This window comes from Pituophis catenifer, unplaced genomic scaffold, assembly GCF_029215685.1.
Source record: "Pituophis catenifer annectens isolate HBS135680 unplaced genomic scaffold, rPitCat1.0.hap2 SCAF_3, whole genome shotgun sequence".
NCBI classification, from domain to species: Eukaryota; Metazoa; Chordata; class Lepidosauria; order Squamata; family Colubridae; genus Pituophis; species Pituophis catenifer.
In genome coordinates, this window is record NW_027256883.1 from 967,421 (window position 1) to 986,219 (window position 18,799).

The 18,799-nt window shown below is 52.4% G+C and overlaps 1 protein-coding gene across 1 annotated transcript; it reads left to right on the plus strand.

The window, feature by feature from the left end:
- Nucleotides 1-2,905: 2,905 nt before the first annotated feature.
- LOC139314526 (cytochrome P450 11B, mitochondrial-like) lies at nucleotides 2,906-18,388 on the plus strand. Its single transcript, XM_070940199.1, has 9 exons — nucleotides 2,906-3,144; nucleotides 8,925-9,080; nucleotides 10,420-10,619; nucleotides 13,457-13,660; nucleotides 14,061-14,215; nucleotides 15,540-15,706; nucleotides 16,425-16,503; nucleotides 17,462-17,653; nucleotides 18,275-18,388. Exons 1-9 carry the CDS (start codon nucleotides 2,906-2,908, stop codon nucleotides 18,386-18,388), a joined length of 1,506 nt encoding a protein of 501 aa, XP_070796300.1.
- The last annotated feature ends 411 nt before the right edge of the window (nucleotides 18,389-18,799 follow it).

Sequence of the window (18,799 nt, forward strand, 5' to 3'; positions counted from 1 at the left end):
TCACCGCAGAGGCTATTTTCAACCTCCTTATCGGGGGCTCCATCTGTCACCGGCTCCTCTGGCGTCTTCGGCTCCCACCCGGACAAGGCCATGACGTTCCCAAAGCTCAAGGGTGGCACAGGCTGCAGCCCCACCTCCCACCAGCCTGGCTTCCCCAGAGAGCATCCAAACGGTCCCGTCCCCCCCTGCTGTAAGCAGGCCTCCTGCTGGGCCACCAATGGCTAGCATGGAGTTGGCCCTGGCCCCAAAGCCATGCAGCCTGGCCATAAATGCTCCTGATGGCTGAGGAGGGGGACTCTCCCTGAATTGCAAGGTACGGCTGATGGCAGAGGCCTCCCTCACTGGACGGTTGTTAAGGCTTGTGAAGAGGACGCAGTGGGCCTCCAAGGGCTGAGCCACAATTAGATTTTACAAATAAATACAGGTAATCCTCGACTTACAAGCACAATTGAGCCCCAAATTTCTGTTGCTAAGGGAGACATTTGTTAAGTGTGTTTTTCTTCATTTTACGACCTTTCTCGCCACAATTGTTAAGTGAATCCCTGCCGTTGAGTCACACGGTCGTTAAATGAATCCGGCTTCCCCATTGACCTGGCTTGTCAGAAGGTCACAAAAGGGGATCACGTGACCCCAGGACGCTGCGACCGTCGTAAGTCCATGCCAGTTGCCAAGCATCTAACTTTGGATCACGTGACCCTGGGGAGGCTGCAACGGTCCTAAGTCTGCAAAGCAGTCATAAAACACTTTTCTAGCACTGTTGTAACTTCCAGTGGTCATTAAAAGAATGGTTGTAAGTCGAGGATTACTTTTAAATAAAAGGGCTGCCTCCTCTCCGTTCAATTTCTGAAATTTGCCCAGTGCTCAGTTTCTGCTCTGAATTTGGGGATGGGAGAGGGGGTGTCTGCCGGGGGAGGTGACCCCCCTCCTCCCTCTCAGACTCCCCAAGAAAGAAAAAGAAAACGGGTGTTCCATCCTGGGGGTCTGGGGGGGGGAGCAGGGAAAGGCAGGAGAGGGTGGCTGCAAACTCCTTTCCCCCTGTGGTCTGTTGGCCTTAAACTCTTCACGGGAAGCCCCTCCCCCCGCCCCAGGCTCAGGCACTGCTTCAAAGGGACCCACCGCCTCCCTCTTTCAAGAATCCCCCCTCCCCTCCCCGGCACTGCCCAGCCTTGCCCTCCTGGCCCTTGTGGTATTTTTAGCGGAGGGAGAAGTTCAGAGGCAAAAGGGCTTCCTCCACCCACGTCCTTTGGAGCTCTGGGGACAGTTGCCAAGCCTTTGCCTCCTGGATGCTGTGGGGCCCCAGGGCCTCTGCCACCCTCACTCATGGCCGGAGGGTGCAGCCCCCTGAACCGCAGGTGGCCATCGGCCCATGGTACCTCCCTGCCAAATTTGGGCCGGTCCCTCTCCTACCTTTTCCTCAAGGTGCACCTTTACGGTCCTTTGAAGCTGGCAGGCGTCACTCAGAAACAACCTTTCTTGGAAACAAGCTTTCTCCATCTTGGCAACTTGAAGATATAACTTGAAACTCCCAGGATTCCCCAGCCAGGATTCTGGGAGTTGAAGTCCACACATCTTCAAGCTGCCAAGGTTCAGGAACATCGGTTTAAAACAGCAGCTCTGATCTTTTGGGCACCAGAATTGGGACCGGTTCTGTGGAGAAATCTTTCTCCGTGACCGGAGGGGCCTTGGTTTCGTGTGCTGCCTGCATCCTGTGGGTGGGGCTTTGCTTATTTGCGTGGACCAGTTTCTGGCATGCCACAGCCCTGTGCCAGCCCACGGCCCAAGGGTTGGGCACCCCTGCTTTAAAACCCCTGACCTCCAAAGGAATGCTGGGGCTCAAGCCAATCCTTGTGCAATGTGTGCGTGTGTGTTGTTGTGTCTTCTGGCCCTCTGCTGTGGCTTGAGATCTGTGGGTGCTGCAGAGTGAGAAGAGAGCCCCAAGGGTGGCCTTTGAACAAATACAGGAGAATCTTTGTAGCTCAGGGTTGAAATGAGGGGTCCTGGATGCTCTCTGAGCTGGGTTGTTTTCTTGCAGACGTTTCAGGACCCAACAAGGTAACATCATCAGTGCTAGCTGATGACATTACTAGCTCCGATGATGTTGCCTCATTTGGGTCATGAAATGTCTGCAAGAAAACAACTCAGCTCAGAGAGCACCAAGGACCCCCCCACACCCCCATGTTCCTACTTTCACTATTTTAGCTCCTGGCCAAATTCAGGCAAAAGGAGAAGGGAGGCCCTCTCTTTCTCCAGGAACTTGGTAACAACCCCTTCTCCTCCCCAATTCCTCAAACTCGGAAAGAAATAAGTGAAGGTTTGGCTGTTTGTACTTGAAGGGAAGATTATCTCTTGAATACTTTGCCTATAAAATGAGATTTCTTCTGGATCCCAAGCAGATTGAGGGCACAGAGCAGCAGGGAAGCCCATGTAATTTTGTAGAGTTTGGGAGCCCCCAGTTTAGATTCAGAGCTCTTGTCCTTGGGAATAAATGTGGAAATTCTTTAGAGTTGATCCTGGCTCTGCTATTCAGACCCTGCAGTTCTTCAGCTGATCTCCTGCAATTCTTTGGTGGATTTTCTGTGGTTCTTCTGAGGTTCTTTTAGCTCTTGTTAATTCTTCTCCTTCGACATGCCTGTGGAGACGTGTTGAAGGGGACATGTTGAAGGGAACATGTTCCCCTTCAACATGTTTCTTGGCCTCAGAGCCCCCACCCTCTTCCTGGCTTAGGAGGGGCAGGTGAGATGAAGCAGCAGCAGGAAAAGTATCTGGGCAGACCACGCCTGGCTCCCCCCTCCCTGCTGGGACAGCTGTCCTTGGGCAGTGGGGGGAGGTCCACTTGCATAAAAGGCTTGCTGCCTTTCTGAGAGAGTCCAGAGGGCCGGCAGGGGACCCCGACCAAGAGCAGGAGATGGGGGCATGCAGCCGGCTGAGCCCCCGCTCTGCCCCCCCAGGCCTTTCTCGGGCCCTCTCCCTGGCCCCCGCTGTGGTGGCTAAGCTGAGCCCCCCCAAGGTGCAGCCTTTTGAGGCCATCCCACGCAATGGGTACAATGCCTGGCTCAACCTCTTCCAGTTCTGGAGGACCAACGCTTTCCAAAACCTCCATTGTGTCATGGACAGGAACTTCCAGAACCTGGGACCCATCTACAGGTGAGCCTCTCCTCCCCCTAGAGGGAGGGGCAGATGGATCCCACTCCGGGCTTTAAGGGGTGGGTGGGATTGGCTGGGTCACCTGAGGGGGCTTGGAAGGAAGGTCCTCTCCTCACTAACCCCAAGTCAGTGTGCATGTGTAATTGTGTGTGTGTGTGTGTGTGTGTGTGTGAGAGAGAGAGAGAGAGAGAGAGAGAGAGAGAGAGAAAGGGAGAGGGAGGGAGGGAGAGAGAGAGGGAAAGAGAAAGAGAGAGAGAGAAAGAGGGAGAGAGAGGGAGAGAAAGAAAGAAAGAAAGAAAGAGAAAGAGAAAGAAAGAAAGAAAGAAAGAGAAAGAAAGAAAGAAAGAAAGAAAGAAAGAAAGAAAGAAAGAAAGAAAGAAAGAAAGAAAGAAAGAGAGTCAGTCCTTGTGGTGCTCTCTGAGGTTGGGTTTTTTTTTCTTGCAGATGTTTCATTACCCAAACTAGGTAACATCATCAGTAGAAGATGTAAACCCTCCTCCCTTCTAGCACTGATTATGTTACTTAGCTGGGTCATGAAACGTCTGCAAGAAAACCACGAAGCTGAAAGTGCCCCCAAGAAACCCTTCACCCATTTCAACCCTGAGCTACAAAGATTTTCCTTTATTAGAGAGAAAGTCAGATCCCAGACTAGTCTTCTTCACTGTTAGGATTGTTACGTGTTATTTCACACAAAAACCCCAAAGCCCTTCCTCAGAATGACCTCCCTCTTCAGGAAACCCTCCCCAGATACAGGGAACGTCTCTAAGCCATCAAGCGACCTGCCTGAAGTATTTGGTTTTGGTTTAGGACATCAGTCCAGAGGGTTGAGGAGGATGGGTGGGGAGGTCGCCATTATCTTTACCGTGGCGCAGTGGTGAGAGTGCAGGACTGCAGGCTCCTTCTGCTGACTGCTGGCTGCCTGCAATTTGGCAGTTTGAATCTCACCAGGCTCAAGGTTGACTCAGCCTTCCGTCCTTCCGAGGTGGGTAAAATGAGGACCCAGATTGTTGGGGGCAAGAGGCTGACTCCGTAAATTGCTCAGAGAGGGCTGTGAAGCACTGTGAAGCAGTATATAAGTCTAAGTGCTAGGGCTAGGAAGGAAGGAAGGAAGGAAGGAAGGAAGGAAGGAAGGAAGGAAGGAAGGAAGGAAGGAAGGAAGGAAGGGCCCTGGTGGTGCAGTGGTGGGAATGCAGAATTGCAGTCTACCTCTGCCCACGGCCAAAAGTTTGATTGGCTGGCTCTGCAAACTGCTTGGCGAGGGCTGTGAGGCAGTGTGAAGTGGTCTATGAGTCGAAGGGCTCTTGCTCTCTGGGGAGAGATGCTCGAGACCAAGGCAGGGTTCAGGTCTACTGATTGTTCGCCCAGATTCTGATCCAGAGATGTTGGGAAAGACCTGGCACAATCCTTTGGATTCAGAAGAGCCTCTGCCTGGCTTCTTCTCCAGTCTAGGCTCTCTGGCAGAAAAGGGAGAAGTGGCCCCGAGGCCTGGAGGCGCCTGGACTCAGATGGGGAGGGAAACGTAAGGCGAGGGGCTCCACCTCCTCTTCTTTCCTCCCAAACTTTAAATATATGCATCTCACATTGCGTTTGGGCTGGCTAGGGGAGACCTGCCCCCCTTCCCCGTACAGGTAGTCCTTGACTTACAACAGGTTGTTTAGGGACCATTCAGAGTGACCATGGCCTTGAAAAAAGTGACTTAGGACCTCCCCCCCCCCAATCACGGCTGTTTCAGAATCCCCTCGGTCACGTGATCAAAATTGGGACCTGTGGCAATTGGCATGTATACTTCTGAACGTTGCAGTGTCCTGGGGTCAGGCTTGTGCAGGGGGTTGGACTAGAAGACCTCTGAGGTCCCTTTCCAATTCTGTTATTCTCCCATCCCTTTTTGCGACCTTCCGGCAAGCAAAGTCAAGCGGGGGAAGCCAGATTCACTTAACAACCGTGTGACAAACTTATCAACGGCAGCCATTCGCTTAAGAAATGTGGCAAGAAAGGTCACAAAATGGGGCCAAACTCACGGAACAAATGTTTCGCTTAGGGACGGAAAGGTTGGGCTCAATTGTGGTCGTAAGTTGAGGATTGTCTGTCAGGTGTGGTAGCAGGAGAGTGGGTGAAGGCACCTGGCCCAGCTTCCCGGCAGAGCCAGGATTTGGGAATTCTTGCCCGCGTATGTCTTCCGCCTGCCAGGCGCTGACCGCATCCTTCTCATAAGGGGGGGGCAGAATCCCTCCCCAGGAGGGAGATGGGGGAAAGGGGCCTTTGCAAGGCAGACACTTCAGGAGGGAGGCGGTGAAGAGGTTTCCTCAGATGTTCAGGTAGTCCTCGACTTATGACTGTAATTGGGCCCAACATTTCTGTTGCTAAGTGGGACATTTGTTCAGAGAGCTTTGACCCATTTTGGAACCATTCTTGCCATGGTTGTTGAGTGAATCACTGCAGTCGTTAAGTTAGTCACACGGTTGTTAAGTGAATCTGGCTTCCCCCTGGACTGTGCTTGTCAAAGGCCACAATAGGGGATCATGTGACCCCCCGGGACGCTGCGACCGTCATAAATCTGAGTCCGTTGCCAAGGGGCTGAATTTTGATCCCGGGACCTGCAACGTTTCTAAGTGTAAAAACGGTCATAAGTCACTTTTTCCCATAAGTACTGTTGTAACTTAGAACGGTCGCTAAATGAACTGTTGTAAATTGAGGACTAGCTGTACAAAGACCGAGAGGATTCTTGAGTGAGAATGGAAATCCCTGAATAGCAATGAAGGAGAATATTTGTAGCTCGGGGTTCAAAGGAGAGAGACATCCATCAGTGCAAAGCAACCTATTCACGGACGTTTCCTGATTTGGGTCTGGGGGTTGGGGGGGAAAGTGGGCTGGATAGGACAAGTTAGGCAGGACAGGTTTTTAATGGGTTTATATGGGTTTTTAACTTTTATCTGGTTTAATTAGGTGTTTTAACTTTGTACTGTGGTTATTGTGGATTTTATTGTGGTGAGCCGCCCTGAGTCCGTTGGAGATAGGGCGGCATATAAGTTAAATGAAATAAAATAAATGAATAAATAAAAAAAAAAAACAGACACAGATTCTGTGAACATGTCAAGAAGAATAAAGGAAGAGTCCCTGGCTGGTTCTAAAAGAGGCCCCAGGAAAAGCCGTTTGATGGGAGATGAAGGCCTGGATGGGTCTCAAAGAGCAGAACGGAGGAAGAGAGTTTGAGTGACCCGGGTTTTCTCAGCCTTGGCACCCTGAAGATGGAGGGACTTTGACTCCCAGAATTCCCCAGCCAGCAAGGGGCAGAGAAGAGCAAGAAAGAGGATTAGGGGACTGGAGGCTGTGGAAACATCATAGGTTTTCGTATGAACGTATGAAAAACAGTTGCAGGAACTGGGCATGTCTAATTTAATGAAAAGAAGGACCAGGGGTGGCACGATAGCAGAATTCCAGCGTCTGAGGGGCTGCCCCAAAGAAGAGGAGAGGGTCAACCTCTTCTCCAAAGCACCTGAAGGCAGGAGGAGAAGCAACAGAGGGAATTAATTAATTATCAAGGAGAGAAGCAACCTGGAATTAAGGAGAAACTTCCTGACAGAGAGCTCAATTAACCGGTGGAACAGCTTGCCACCAGAAGTTGTGGGAATAGAGATTTTAAAGAAGAGACTGGACAACCCATTGTCTGGAATGGTGGAGGGTCTCTTATTCAGTCAGGGGGTTGGACTAAATGACCTCCAAGGTCTCTTTCAACTCAGTTGTTCTGTATTCTAGTGTTCCCTCTGCTGTCTGGCCTTGGGGCAGAATAGTGTAACACCGAGGCTGTGGGTCTCCAGCTCTTCTCCTAGGTGGGTAAAGCAGCTCAGCTGGCTGGCTTGAGATCTTCCCACCCCACGGTCTTCACCCTGGGGGTCATGAGTGGGGAGAGTCCCCGCAGGGCCGTGAGCCTTGGCGTGGCCTTCTCCGCTGCATCACTCCACGGAAGCCCCCTCCCCACAATTCACCCTCGGGCCAGCGTTTCTCCACCTCAGTCAGTAGGAGGGGAGGGATGGAGGGAGGGTCCAGCAAGCCTCAGCCTCTGCCCTGCTGGGTCGTCTCCATATCCCGTTGCTGGAAGAGGGGTGACCCACTGGGGTGTACCATCCCCACCTCAGGCTTGGAGGAGCTGTGGAGCCCTCGCCTTCTGGGATCTGGCCGTCTGAATGAACAGAACAAGTTCCTCTTGGGGGTTTTTCTTCTGGATCACAGAGTTGGAAGGGACCTTGGAGGTCATCCAGTCCAGCCCCCTGCTCAAACAGGAGATTCTATGCCATTCCAGACAAATGGCTATCCACTCCAGTCTCTTCTTAAAGACCCTCGGTGTTGGAGCACCCACAACTTCTGGTGGCAAGCTGTTCCACTGGTTAATTGTCCTCACTGTGAGGAAGTTTCTCCTTAATTCCTGGTTGCTTCTCTCCTTGGTTAGTTTCCACCCATTGCTTCTTGTCCTGCCCTCAGGGGCTTTGGAGAAGAGCTTGACTTCCCCTCTTCTTTGGGGTAGCCCCTCAAATATTGGAAGATGCTATCATCTCACCCCTGGTCCTTTTCTTCACTCCCTTGCTCTGGAATACCCTCAGCCCAGGGGTGAAATGCTCCCGGTTCAGACCGGATCGCCCGATCTGGTAGCGATGGAGGCAGGTGGTTCGGAGAACCAGTAGCAAAAATCCCTGCCCCCCCCATGCCCAGCTGAGCCGCACAATCATCAGAGGGTTTTTAAAAAAATTTTAAAAGCATTTTTTCTACAACTTCTTTGGCCGAAAAAATGCTTTTAAAAGTAAAAAAAAAAAAAGCCTCTGATGATTGCGCTGCTCAGCTGGGATCCTCAGAGGCTTTTAAAAGCATTTTTTCTACAACCTCTTTGGCCAAAGAGATTATAGAAAAAATGTTTTTAAAAGGAAAAAAAGCCTCTGCCGATCAGGCAAGTCAGCTGCGATTGTCAGAGGCTTTAAAAGCATTTTTTTTTTACAACCTCTTCAGCCGAAGAGGTTGTAGAAAAAATGTTTTTAAAAGGAAAAAAAGCCTCTGCCGATCAGGCAAGTCATCTGGGATCGTCAGAGGCTTTAAAAGCATTTTTTTTTTACAACCTCTTCAGCCGAAGAGGTTGTAGAAAAAATGGTTTTAAAAGTAAAAAAAAAAAAAAGTTGGCCACGCCCACTGTCATATTACTCCCACCCCCCACCAAGCCACGCCCACAGAACTGGTAGTAACAAATTTTACATTTCACCACTGCCTCAGCCCCCTCAGCCCCTGGCCCTTTAGCTTTGCACAAGGCACTCAAGGCAGCAATGATGCAGTAGGCATTGTCTGTGTATGTGTGTGTGTGTGTGTGTGTGTGTGTGTGTGTGTGTGTGTGTGTGTGTTTGTGTGGTTAAGTGGTTTGTTGTAGTCTATATTATTACATAGACCAGACTAGGAAATCAATTCCCCAGGAAGTCTAAAACTACTTAAATTGAATTTGGCTGTAATAGCAGAATCTTGCCAGTCTGCTCTTTCTTTCTTTCTTTCTTTCTTTCTTTCTTTCTTTCTTTCTTTCTTTCTTTCTTTCTTTCTTTCTTTCTTTCTTTCTTTCTTTCTTTCTTTTTCTTTCTTTCTTTCTTTCTCTTTCTTTCTTTCTTCCTTCCTCTCTCTCTCTCTCTCTCTCTTTTTCTTTCTTTCTTTCTCTCCCCCTCCCCTCCCCCCTCCTTTCAGGTTCTCTGCTCTGATCCCAGAAGCGCAGAGCAGGTGGGCCGTTCTCTCGAGACCGGATTCTGTTGCTTTGGCAGGGAGACGGTGGGCAGCCATGACAGCGTCAACGTCTTCCTACCACAAGATGCCGCCCAGCTCTTCCAGACGGAGGGGATTTTTCCACGCCGGATGGGCATCGATTCGTGGCTGGCCCACCGCACCCTGAGGAACCACAAATGCGGCGTCTTCCTATTGTAAGTTAGAGCCCGGCATTCAGATGATGTCAATGCAGGGCACCTTCTCCCAAACGGAAGCCTCTCTGACCCTCTCCGGCTGCCAGGACAGCTGCTGTGCCGGCCAGAACCCCTGGCAGAGCAGAGCAGGTTGGGAAAGGAAGGTGCACCTCCTGCTTTGAACCTGGGCAGTCCTGCTTCAGCTGTTTCCAGGAAACTATCCAAATGAGCAGCTGATGTCTTATGGAAGTCTTATCTGGCCAGAGCTCAACCTCCTTTGTGGGGGTCTCTAGAAGGAGACGGAGAACCCACAACCACAGACAGAAGCGTTTCAGCACTGGGCCACCTGCCCTTTGTCCCAAAATACGGGGCACAGATGGTGGCATAACGAACCCCTGATCCAGAAGCACAAGGGGCCTCTCTTTTGTTACGGGCATGTCCTGGTAGAAGGTCTTCTTTACCTGAGGAAGGTTGCTGCCCTCAGATACGGGAAGACTTTTTCATCCCAAGGCCCAGCTTCCTTCGCCGTCCTGAAACTCCCCTTCCTTCATGGAAAGTGGACCTTGGGCTGAAAAGGTCTTCCCATATGTGGGGGCAGCAACTTTCTGGGAATAATGTCTGTGGCGATTCTCCACCATCCAGGTCACGGCTGTCCCCAAGGGGCTTTTTCAAGAGGCAACTGGACTTCTTTGGTTTTTCTTTGAAGACGTTTCACTTCTCACCCAAGAAGCTTCTTCAGCTCTGACTGGATGGTGGGGGACGGAAGGATTGATACGCCTTGCAGACCGCTGGCCATTGGCCTCCTTTTAGAGGGCTGTTGAGGCCACCTGGGGGTTTACCTGTGCCCTGAGGGTCACCTGAGTGGTGCAAATGGGTGTGGAGCCTTGGAACTGCTGAAAAGACTGGGTTGAAGACTGGAGACAGATGAGGTCATATCCCTCCCCTCTGTTGACAGATCTGTTGATCTGTTGCTCAGTTTGGACATAGATGGCCTCTTGGACCCTCTTTCAAAGCAGAGGCCCTCTCTGTCCAAAATGTGGGCTTTGCTGTCTTCAGAATTACGGCCTTTGTCTTTGAAATGCAGAGGGACGGCCAAATCTTGTCCTGATGGGTTTGTTCTCCTACTTCTTGCAGTAATGATGACATGGATGGATGATTCATGGAGGGAGGGGTCTGAAGGGGCTTGAGTGGAAAGGGGGAAGGGTCTGGATTGGGGAGGGCTACTAGGCAGAGACAAGGGGGGCTCCTGCAATGGACAGGGGCACGGAGGTCTTTCATTGAGGAAAGCTGGGAGCCGCAGGTCACACTCCCCGGCCAGGCCAGGCCAGGCCTCACCTGTGGGGGTGACCTTCTTTTGCAGGAACGGGGAAGAGTGGCGCTCCGACCGGCTCATCCTCAACAAGGAAGTGATCAGCCCTGCCGGCACCCGGAAGTTCCTGCCCTTCCTCAACACGGTGGCTGAGGACTTTGTGGCTTTCATGCACCGGCAGGTCAGGAAGAACACCCGAGGCTCCCTGACCGTTGACCTTTACCACGACCTCTTCCGCTTCACGCTGGAAGGTACCCACCCCAGCATGCTCTCCCTCACTTCCGCATGCTCCCCTCCCCACCCCTGTACATCTTTTGAGGTCTGGCAGGTCTTCTTCTGGGGGCTTCCTCTGAAAGCCTGGCTGGCCTCCTTCCTTAGGCAGGCTATGCGTTGCTTGGAAGGGGACGGGAAAAGGAGCCCAAGGGGCCCCTGGCTCCTCCAGCAGGGGAAGGGCCCAAAACTGGTAGAGAAACAGGCAGTCGCAAGAACTGTGAGGTTCCTACTTCACTCACCACCCACTGAGGGCCAAACTTTGCAGGATCATCTCTATACATCGGGCCATTGAAGCTACTTAACCAATTCAGTTAAACCTCCTACAGCTCCATTCACCTAACCAGCTGTTTAGTCTTAACAGGATGTGGACAGGATTTTGGGGAGACTTAGTGCGGCCACATGTTTACTGGACCCGTGTCCCTCCTGGTTGGTACTGGCTTCCCGGGAGGTTACACGAGGCTGGCTCCAGGGTGTTATCAACGCTTCGTTGAGTGAGGGTCACTTCCCCGCTGCCCTGAAAGAGGCGGTGGTGAGGCCTCTCCTCAAGAAGCCGTCCCTGGATCCAGCAATATTGGCCAACTATCGTCCTGTTTCCAACCTTCGCTTCATTGCGAAGGTTGTTGAGAGTGTGGTCGCGCGACAGTTTCCGCAATTCCTGGAGGAAACATCCTATCTAGATCCGTTCCAGTCGGGTTTCAGGTCTGGGCACAGCACGGAAACGGCATTGGTCACATTGGTGGATGATCTCTGGAGGGCTCGGGACAGGGGTTATTCCTCTGTTCTGGTCCTATTAGATCTCTCAGCGGCTTTTGATACCATCGACCATGGTATCATGCTGCACCGGCTGGAAGAGTTGGGGGTGGGAGGCACCGTGTTGCGGTGGTTCTCCTCCTTTCTCTCCGACCGGTCGCAGTTTGTGTTGGCAGGGGGGCAGAGGTCGACCTCGAGGCCTCTCATCTGTGGAGTGCCGCAGGGATCGGTCCTCTCGCCCCTTCTGTTCAACATTTATGTGAAGCCGCTGGGCGAGATCATCCGTGGCTTTGGGGTGAGATACCACCAGTTCGCTGATGACACCCAGCTGTACATCTCCACCCCAGGCCACCCCAACGATGCCCTTGAAGTGATGTCCCAGTGCCTGGAGGCTGTGCGGATCTGGATGGGGAGGAACAGGCTCAGGCTCAACCCTTCCAAGACTGAGTGGCTGTGGTTCCCGGCATCCCGATTATAGTCAGTTGACTCCATCGCTGACTATTGGGGGCGAGTCTTTGGCCCCCACTGAAAGGGCTCGCAATCTGGGAGTCCTCCTGGATAGGCAGCTGTCCTTGGAGGAACATCTGACGGCTGTAACCAGGGGGACCTTTTGTCAGGTTCGCCTGATTCGCCAGTTGCGGCCCTTTCTTGATCGGGATTCCTTGTGCACAGTCAATCACGCCCTCGTCACCTCTCGCCTTGACTACTGCAACGCTCTCTACATGGGGCTCCCCTTGAAGAGCACCCGGAGGCTCCAGCTGGTCCAGAATGCAGCAGCGCGGGTAGTGATGGGAGCAACATGGCGCTCCCATGTAACACCGCTCCTGCGTGAGCTGCACTGGCTCCCAGTGGTCTTCCGGGTGCGCTTCAAGGTGTTGGTTATCACCTTTAAAGCGCTCCATGGCATAGGGCCTAGCTATCTCCGAGACCGCCTGCTGCTACCGACGACCTCCCATCGACCCGTGCGCTCCCACAGAGAGGGCCTCCTCGGGGTGCCATCAGCCAAACAATGTAGGCTGGTGGCCCCCAGGGGGAGAGCCTTCTCTGTGGGGGCACCTACCCTCTGGAATCAGTTGCCCCCGGAGATAAGAAGAATCCATGACCTCAATGCCTTCCGTCGTTCCCTGAAAACCTATCTTTTTCAGCAAGCCGGGTTGGCTTAAGAAGAAATTTTTAAATTCTTTTAATTAGTCTGTGATTCTTAACTTTCGGGCCAAAATTTATATATATTTTTAAATGTTTTAATATTTGTATTCTATGTTTTTTATCTTGGCTGTACACCGCCCTGAGTCCTCAGGGAGAAGGGCGGTATATAAATTGGAAATTAAATTAAATTAAATTAAATTAAATTAAATTAAATTAAATTAAATTAAATTAACCTTGTGACTCAGACAGTGGCTCAGTCTTGTAAGGGAAACCTTGGTTTAGAGCAGGCGTGTCCAATGATGGCAACTTTTAAGACATGTGGACTTCAACTCCCAGAGTACCCCTGCCAATTGCGCTCCATATGTAAGGGTCCCTCCCTTTGCCAAAGGGGTCTGTCTGTCCGCCCCATGTTGCCTTTCCTTTAGGATGAGGGCGTCCAATCTTGGCAACTTATAAGACCTGTGGACTTCAACTCCTAGAGTTCCCAGCCAGCCAGGCAGCTTAGTTGCCTAGGGAATTCTGGGAGTTAGTCCACAAGTCTTAAAAGTGGCCGAGGTTGAACACTCCTGGTTTTACAAGTTTCAGAGGATTGTGCAAATCCAGAAAAACCAATTAACTCAGTTACTAAGTTAAACCCCGGTCCTAATCTACAAGGCTAACTAGCCATTTCAAGAGCGTGAAGTGGAAGTTGAGGCCTGCCATATCTGGAGAACATCAAAGTGGAGAAGGCTGATGGGTGAATTGGCCGGTGACACACCTGTCCAGGTATCGGGCATCATTCCGATCTCTTGTACTGTATGAGAGTTCCAGAAGGGTCAACATGGCCCAAATAAGCATCCTAGCCCTGGGCAGGGGGGTGATTGCCCTTCTTTCTCTGGCTGGGCCCTGTTGGTTGACCTTGTGACCCTCCACCCAACAGCCAGCAGCTACGCCTTGTATGGGGAGCGCCTGGGTCTTCTGGAGGAGAGTCCCAAGCCCGAGTCCCAGCAGTTCATCAGCGCTGTGGAGACCATGCTGCAGACCACGCTGCCTCTGCTCTTCATCCCGCCAGGCGTGATGCGTTGGGCGAACAACCGGCTCTGGCAGGAGCACCTGAAGGCCTGGGATACCATCTTCAGCCATGGTCAGCCTTGGAGGAGCCGGGCAGCTCACTTCCAACCTGGAAGGGGTCCTTGGGGCTCTCTGAGCTTGGTGGTTTTCTTGCAGATGTTTCATGACCCAAATTAGGTAGCATCCCCAGTGCTCAGGATGGTTTCCCTGAGTGTATCAGGAGTCCAGCACGTCTCCTTGCTGGGGAAGATGTGGAGCTTGGCCTAGGAGGTTGTCGAGTGGGATATGGGGCCCCCTTGCGCTCCCTTGCCTCCTGTAAACTGCTTTGGGGCCCAGCCCCTGTTCTGCATGGCATCCCACTTCCACTCAGAGTCCCCGTGTCCTGGGTGGTGGGAACCACATCGAGCGCGGCCCGGGTTCTCGTGGGGGGGGGCTGCTCACAGTGATTCCCCTCCTTGGGTCATCTCTTCCAGCTGACAAATGCATCCAGAACATCTACCAGGAGTTCTGCCTGGGGAAACCCCGCAAGTATTCGGGCATCATGGCGGAGTTGCTGGTCCAGGCTGAGCTGCCTCTCGACTCCATCAAGGCCAACGTCACCGAGTTAACAGCTGGGGGTGTGGACACGGTGAGTGTGCCTCTGGGACACGCATCAATTTATTTATTTATTTATTTATTTATTTATTTATTTATTTATTTATTTATTTATTGCGATTTATATGCCGCCTTTCTCCCTAGGGACTCAAGGCGGCTTACAAAATGACAACTTCAATACAAATCACAATACAATACCAAATTAAAATCAGTAACCCAATTAAAAAATGATTTAAAATTATAGCAGTGTATATACCAATTATATACCTATATTACCCAATTATATACCAATTATACCAATTATCCCTAAGGAAGCACAAGGATGCCGGGTGAAGCACACGCTATCCCTTGAGCCCTTGGCCTGCCCGTGCTGGGGGTGGGGAACCTCTAGGAATGGAGGAGGACAGTCTCCTGAGCTCCCCCAGTTTTTATCTTTAGTGTGGGATCTTCCACTCCATTCTTGGGCTGATTCACAACACAACTTTGCTAGCAGCTGAGAACAATTATTTGCGATGCAGCTTCTGCTGGTTGCAATAAAACCATTCAGTCTTTAAACTGGTTTCTAATGCCAGCCTCCCCGAAAGTTCTTAAGCCACCAAGCTCAAGAAAAAGGCTGGCCAAGAGCGCAGAGGTTGCCATGTTCCCCAGGAGCTGCTTTCTGGCACCGGGAAAAGGGTTCAAAAGGTCTTCCGAAAGGCTGCTTGTCAGAGTGGCTCTGTAGGGTATGGAACATCTCTGAAGTGACAACTGGCCTCAGGAAAAGCCAGGAGGGCGATTATTTCTTCGTTTGCCGAATGATGAGAACACGACAGAAGAGAAGTAAACACATGCACACAACCCAAGTAATCATATCCAAAACCTAGATGGGGATTCTGGCAGTGGCATCCTCATAACTGGATGTCCAGATCAGCTATCCAGGCGATTTCGCCTCTGGCCTTGCTTTGTGCAGATCTTCTAGGGAACCAGAGGATTCATGATGTGGGCAACCTTGCACAATACGTTCAATAGTTTGCATACGAGCACCACAATTGCGAAAAGTGGAATCCTTGCACGTCGACTGAGGAGAGGGCAACGGCACTCCTTCCAGTGTCACACCTAATTTTGTTCAGTTTCATCCAGGCAGAGAGAGGCAGGTCCAAACCAGGTTCCAGCTGAGGGTAATAACATTGGCTTAAAAGTTGAAAGGCAGGTCACCACAGGACAGTATGGGGTTGGTTGTTCCTGCGTGAGATTCTGAACAATTTCTCCCTCTCCTCTCTCCTTCCCTGCCCTCCTCTCCCCTGCCTCATCCATCCACCCATCCACCCACCCACCCACCCTCTCCCCCCCTCCTGGCCCCCTCCCCGTCTCCCCCGCAGACAGCCATGCCCCTGCTCTTCACCCTCTTTGAGCTGGCCCGCAACCCCCAGGTCCAGACGGCCATCCGGGAGGAGATCAGGGAAGCCCAGGCGCAGGGCTCCAAGGAGCTCTCCAAGGTGCTGAACGCCATGCCGCTGCTCAAGGGGGCCCTGAAGGAAACGCTGAGGTAAAGGGGGGGGGGCAGTGGGCGGGGCTGGGCTGGGGTGACGGACATGGGTTTCTGAATGCCTATGGGGAGCAGCCCTGGTTAAGGTGGTGGCCTAGAAACCAGGAGACTCTGAGTTCTAGTCCCGCCTTAGGCACATGCGCCAACTGGGTGAATTTGAACTCATTGTCAGGTGATGGTGAGTTCTAGTCTTGCCTTTAGGCATTGAAGTCAGCTGAATGACTTTGGGCTAGTAGTCACTCTGTTTCAGCCCAACCCACCTCACAGGGTTGTTGTGGGGAGAGTAAGGGGAGGAAGGAATATTGTATACTTTCACCACCTTAAATTATTTACAGTATAAAATAGTGACCGTATAAAAATCTAGTAAGAACAATTAACGGTGAGAAATGACCACCTTCCTCCAAGTATGAAGCACTTTTGGATGTGGCTTTCAGCCTTGGCTCCCCTCAACTATATGGCCAACGTTTTTTCAGGAGTGGGTTGCTCGTCTCTTTTTCCTGGGGGTGAGAGAGGGGGACTGCCCAAGGTCAGCCAGCTGTCTCCATGCCTAAGGCAGAACTAGAATTCACAGCCTCCTGATTTCTGGCCTGCTGCTTTTAACCGCAACATCCATCATCGGAGCTTTGAAACCACCAGGAAAAGAGACGTCGACCGTCTCCACGCGGGAGAGCTGAGGGGAAGCAACGGCCACCCTTTCCCCCCCCTTCTTCTCTTCCAGGCTCTACCCTGTGGGCATTACCATCCAGCGCTACCCTCTGCGAGACGTGGTGCTCCAGAACTATTGCGTGCCGGCTGGTGTAAGTGCTCGGTGGCCAAAGGGCCTGTGTGTCCCCTCGCTGCCCCCTCCCCAAGCGGGGGCTGACACAGACCTTGCTTGACCTGACAGATTCCTGCCATTCTGCAGAGCCTCTCGCTCGCTCAGGGGTGCCAACTGGAGCCCAGGATTTGCCTGCCAAAGGTCCGAGGTTCAAACGCCTGTAAAAGCCACTTCTAGGGAGCAGGAGACCCCATCTGACCCCCCCACGCCCCTCCCCCCCATCTTTTGGCTCTCCATGGCCTTTTCCTGGATGACGCTTGTGGGAGGCCGGCTCGTCTTCAGGCTGCTCTTCGTTTCCCCTCTTCTGGTTACCATCAGTGGCTGCAAGTAGTCCTCGACTTACAACAGCTCATTGAGTAACCATTCATAGTTACAGCAGCACTTTAAAAAGTGACTTAGGGCCATTTTCGACCTCATCCCCAGGGTCACGTGATCAGGATTCAGACGCTTGGGAACTGACTCATAGATGCGACGGTTACAGTGTCCCGGGGTCATGGAATCTCCTTTTTATGACCATTGCAGCATCAGACCCTTGGCAACTGGCTCATAGCTATGACGGTTGCCATGTCCTGGGGTCATGTGATCCCTGTTTGTGACCTTCTGACAAGCCAGGTCCAGATTCACTTAACAACCACGTGACTGCTTAACAACTGTGGCAAGAAAGGCTGTACAATGGAGCCAAACTCACTGAACAAATGTTTCGCTCGGTGACAGAAATTTCGGGCTCAATTGTAGTCATCAATGGAGACATTTTGGGCTCAATGGTGGTCGTAAGTGACATAAGATGTAGACTGGTGGTGAAGAATTGGCTCTAAACTCCAAAATCACGGGGGGCTTGGGACCGATGGAGGTTGGGGTGCAACGGGAGAGCCCCGGGAGCTGTGTGGCAGGAGGGCCACCGGCTGCCCCCTCAGGAGTGCCTCCTTTCCTGCCCCCAGACTCTGTGCCAGGTGGGGCTCTACTCCATGGGCCGGAGCCCGGCGGTCTTCGCGGAGCCCGAGCAGTACAAGCCGTCCCGCTGGCTGGGCAAGGAGGACAACAGCTTCAAGGCGCTGGCCTTCGGCTTCGGCTCGCGCCAGTGCATCGGCCGGAGGCTGGCAGAGGCCGAAATGGCGCTCTTCCTCATGCACGTGAGTCCCGCTGGGCGGAGGGGGAGGCGGGGCGCCCAGACATCTGACTGCTCCGCTTAGGGTAGTCCTTGACTTCCTTTCGTGACCCCGCGAAGTCACTATGTCCCTGAGAAAAGGGACTGTGGGACCGTTTTTCACACTTACAACCTCATCCCCACGGTCCCCTAATCAAAATTCAAATGCTTGGCTACTGACTCATATTTATGACGGTCACCGTGTCCCGGGGGGTCACGCGATCCCCTTTCGTGACCTGATGAGCAGTGTCAATGGGGAAGCCAGATTCGCTTAACGACCGGGTTACTAACTTCACCAGTGCGGTGATTCACTTCACAAATGTGGCAAAAAGGTCGTAAAAGGGAGCAAAACTCACTTAACAACTGTCTTGCTTAGCAACGGAAATGTTGGGCGACCGTGGTCATATGTTGAGGACTACCTGTAGAATGGGGCCAGGGCGTATGCTTTGCTACATGGCCAGTGAGCCGACTTGGGGATTATGGGGAGTAAAGCCCATTGAATGCAAAGGGCTGGGTGTGCGCAGGGGGTGGCAGGGAAGGGCCCCGATGGGCCAAGGGCCCTTCCTGGGGGTCTCTCCTCCTCATGGCCATTGTGGGGCTCTTTCAGATCTTGAAGAACTTCAAGATTGACACCGTCTCCAAGGAGGACATCCGGACCATCTACAGCTTCATTCTGAAGCCGGAGAAACCCCCTCGGCTCACCTTCCGCCCCATTGACTAGGGGGGTCTCTATGCGGGGTCGTCCTGCCCACCAGCTCTGCCCTACATTCTGCAGATGGTGAGGGGGGAGGAGGGGCAGGCCCAATTCTCAAAGACCAGGAGGGCTCCCAGTTCGCACAGCTGCCTCCTGACAGCAAACTCCACACTCCTTACTACCCTGATGAGGTTACCTAGATGGGTCATGAGACGTCTGCAAGAAAATCAAGCTCAGAGCACCAAGGACCCCTCATGTCAACCCTGATTCCCCTTTATTGATTCAGTTTCCTCTCCCAGTTCCTTCATTCTGCCCTCCCCTCACCACGCTGTCCTGGGGGGGCAGCAAAATAAGCCCCTCCCCATTTGCAATTAGTGGGGGGGGGGGCAGAAGAGGGAGGCCTCCTGCAAACATCAAAGCAGCATCCAGAATCTGTCT